Below are 3,876 nucleotides of genomic sequence, written 5' to 3'. Positions count from 1 at the left end.
AATGCTAAAAAATCTGTTAGCAAACTTCTTGGACAATTAATAAAGTTCTAAAATTATATATATACGTGTGTGTTTTCTCGTATTTTCCTGGGATCGAAAAAACGTATTATATGGAAAGTCTTCCTGTAAATATAATTTTAGAAACGCTATTGCTAAATTTAGGGTGGAAGTATTATTAAACCCAATAATTCAAAGAGATGTACTCATACATAAAATAAAATTAACATATTTTTTATTATACCTGTATTAATGCGTAAAAGAGAAACCAAGAAAATAGTGGAAAATTTATTATACTCGTACATTTGCAGTCTTTGTACGTATCATTACCAAGGTAACTAAACTGTTATTATGTGATCTAACAATATAACATTAGTAATGTTTGCATATATGGTTACCATGGTAACTAAACTGTTATTATGTGATCTAACAATATAACATTAGTAATGTTTGCACTTATGGTTACTAAGGTAATTTTTAGCGTTTTAGAAAAAAAAAACTATTCCTTAATTATATTATGAAAAGAATGTTTGTTTGTGAGTTTTCGGAATTAAGTGTTTAGAATTTTAAATACAGCAGCAACAAAAACTTGCAGTGAATTTGACTTCTCCTCAGCCCTTTAAAGTATATGTTATAAAGTATGTAAGTATCTATTCATTACTTGGTAAAGTTGAATCATTATTAATATGGGCAATAGCGTTATTTGAGAAGTTAATGCACTTTTTTATATCGCTTATATGATTTGAATTTAGAATTTTAAATACAGCAGCAACAAAAACTTTAATTTTTTATTAAAAATTTAACTTTTTAATATAAATTAAAATAAATACATCAGTTAATCAAAAAAATTAAATCCCATTTCGTTTTTTTTTTGTCTAATTTCTTTTTATGACTAATCCTAGTCAAACTAAGCAAATCGATTCAAAATGTACATTTATTTATTTTTTATTTAATGTAATTTACAACTGTACACAATAATAAATACAATAAGTAAATTGGATGAATGTATGTGGATGAGTTAATTTGTAATATAATAAGGAGCATCAAGGATTTTACGTAGGATTTTGGATTGTAAGGATTTGATGCGTTGGTAAAGCCCCAGAACTAAATTCTATATGTCTAAATTGGTCTGATTATCATAGTGTATAATAATTTTTTGTAGTAAAAGGGAAACTTAGAGCGTTGTGTATCTTTTAGTACTAAATTAAAAATATTTTCATTTTGTATTTAATCAATTTAATTTTTAATTCTCAGTTTAAATTCAAACAAAAACGAAACGAAATAAATAAAGTTTTATACTCACTTTAATTGCATTACTAAATAATAAAAATGAAATTTCCACTTGTTTTAGTTTGATTTCTATCAACGAGTTAAGCTAGTAAAAAAGTAAATAAATTGTTTCAAAATATCGATCTATCAATTTTAAAATTGATTATTGTTTTAAATATTTTCAATTTTGTGTTATACGAATTCAATTTTATAATATGTTATACGAATATTCATTAAAATTAAATCATAATAAAATGTTTTTTAAATATTTTAATTGCATTTGTAAATCACACAAATTAATTTAAAGGTTTTTGTCATTAGTATTTAAAATTTATTTTTTAAATTATTTTTATTTTCTATTTAACTTTTTAGCTTCGATATTAATTTAAAGAAAACAAAATTGATTCAATATATCAATATAAATTTTTTTTGGTTTAAATAATTTTATTTTAAATTTGAATTAATTCAATTTTTAATTTTCAATTCTAATCCAAACAAAAACAAATCAATATGAAGTTCTGTACTCACTTTAGGTGCATTAGTAGATCATACAAATGAAATTATTATTTGTTGTTTTAGTGGACTTTCGATCAAGGAGTAATGTAATGATTCAAAATATCTATCAATTTTAAATGATTTTTGTTTTAAATCTTTTTATTGTGAGCTTAAATTAATTTAATTTTAAGTGTTCATAAAAATAATAATAAAGTGTTATAATTATTTTAATTCTAATGCAATTAGTATAAAATTTAAAATTGATTTTTATTTTGAATTAAATCACAATTTTGGTTGGATTTCTAGCCATGAGTAACCCGAATCAAAATAAATAAATCGATTCAAAGTATTTATCATTAGAATAAAACTTAAAATTGACATTTTTTTTAAAAATTATTTTCATTTTGGATTTGATTCAATTAATTTTTCAAGTTTCTATAATAATTGAAACAAAACGATTATAATGTTTTAATTGTATCTTAAAATGAGAAAAATTCAATCCCCATTTGTTATTTTGGTCGGATTTCTGTGAATAAGCAATTTTAGTTCAAATAAACACATTAACGTAAAATACATATCTCTTTCAATATTGAAATTTAAAATATTGTTTAGTTTTATTTAGAATTTGAATATGCTTGATTAGTTTATTTTTTGTGTAGAGTTAAATCACTTTAGTATGGAATAGGCAAATGCAGATATCTTCTATAATATAATACCACATATTCTATAATAAGCAAAGGCATTTGATTACGATACGTTTTTGAACACATTATATACTTTTAAATAAACAATAAAAATTATAAATTGATTTATTAATACTGCACGATTAATTTGTCTGAAATAAATATATTTTAAATTATCTATTTATGTTTCTTATGTTATAGAGTTTGAACATGCACATTTGAAATCACTTTCGTGTATGTTTCATGTTTCTAACATTTGTTTATTTCTGTTTTAAATTACTTTGCTCTATGTGTGTGTTAATTTTTTTTATTTGTTTACATTAGGTTGCTTTTTATGTATGTTTTCATTAGTTCATTTCGTTTTATATATTTTTTTGAAGTATTTTTAGAATTTGATGAGTACTCAATTTTTATATTAGTACTTTTGTTTTGATTTTTAAATAAATAAATTATTATTACATGTATTGAGACAAGATAATGAATAGTTTGAAGTACTCACTGATGGTACAGGCAACATACTGCCTGATCTGTCCTTTGCCCATGTTGCCAGTACAGCAGAGACCACTACACTAAAGGATCTGAGACTGATTCAACTACTCCTTCCATTTTATAAATGTTGCAATGGGCAGATTGTGCCTGAGATTTACGAGAAGTTGTCTGTGACAGTTTTTGCAAATTCATTAGGTAACATTTATCTCTCATTATACAAAACGTCATTTGTTTTAAAACGTCACAGTTTAGAACGATCTTAAAACAAACCTTACAATTGCTGCCTGATTCTTTAGAAATGTAAGTACTAAGCCAAAGTGACGTATCTCCGAATTTCACTGTCTTGCGTTCTGTGGCATTTGTATTCAATTCCCGTTGCCAAAAACACCTAAATGATGTCTGACGCCATTATTAAAAATGCAAAATTATCAAATAACATCAAAAATAGAAACACAATTATTTATCAATATTTAAACAAGTAATTTTAAATTGCATTCTGTGAGAATAATACTTCTTTTTTTTAATAATTTATTTATTGTCATTTACAACTGTATACATATACATACATCAATTAAATATGCTGTAAGTGATATAATGACTTGATCCAAACATGTGGAGAATCTACCCATTGAAAGAACTCCAAAAACATTTTTAGAAGAGATCTCGAGGCCATCTTATTTTCAGACGCCTAGAAGGATTATTAGGTAATCAAGGAAAAGCCAGATCAGAAACGAGTTGGCTTGGATGGTTGATAAGTTTATCATGGAAGGATTGGTATCTGGTTCTGGCCAAATCGGCAACATATGGAACATTGAGGTCTTAATGGATGATTTGATTTGTGACAAATTAAGGAGCATTAAGAATTTTACGACTGAAAGGATTGGATTCGGAAGGAATTAGGTGGTTTAGTGGAGCCACAAAGCTCAACTCCATATGTCCAGAT

At 24.8% G+C, this 3,876-nt stretch overlaps 1 protein-coding gene across 1 annotated transcript in view; it reads right to left on the bottom strand.

Moving 5' to 3' along the window:
• The window catches only part of LOC106681345 (facilitated trehalose transporter Tret1), a 6,245-nt gene extending 3,207 nt beyond the window's left edge, over positions 1 to 3,038 (bottom strand). Inside the window, exon 1 of the mRNA XM_014421620.2 lies at positions 2,944 to 3,038. Within this exon, the coding sequence (XP_014277106.1) occupies positions 2,944 to 2,986 (43 nt within the window). The 5' untranslated portion in view covers positions 2,987 to 3,038. The remainder of the gene's footprint in view (positions 1 to 2,943) is intronic.
• Between the last annotated feature and the right edge of the window lie 838 nt (positions 3,039 to 3,876).

The sequence above is a fragment of the Halyomorpha halys genome, unplaced genomic scaffold, assembly GCF_000696795.3.
Source record: "Halyomorpha halys isolate HHAL.00 unplaced genomic scaffold, Hhal_1.1 Scaffold328.1, whole genome shotgun sequence".
In the NCBI taxonomy this organism is placed as follows: Eukaryota; Metazoa; Arthropoda; class Insecta; order Hemiptera; family Pentatomidae; genus Halyomorpha; species Halyomorpha halys.
Note: the sequence above shows the minus strand (reverse complement) of the source record. Positions and strands in the feature narration are given on the sequence as shown.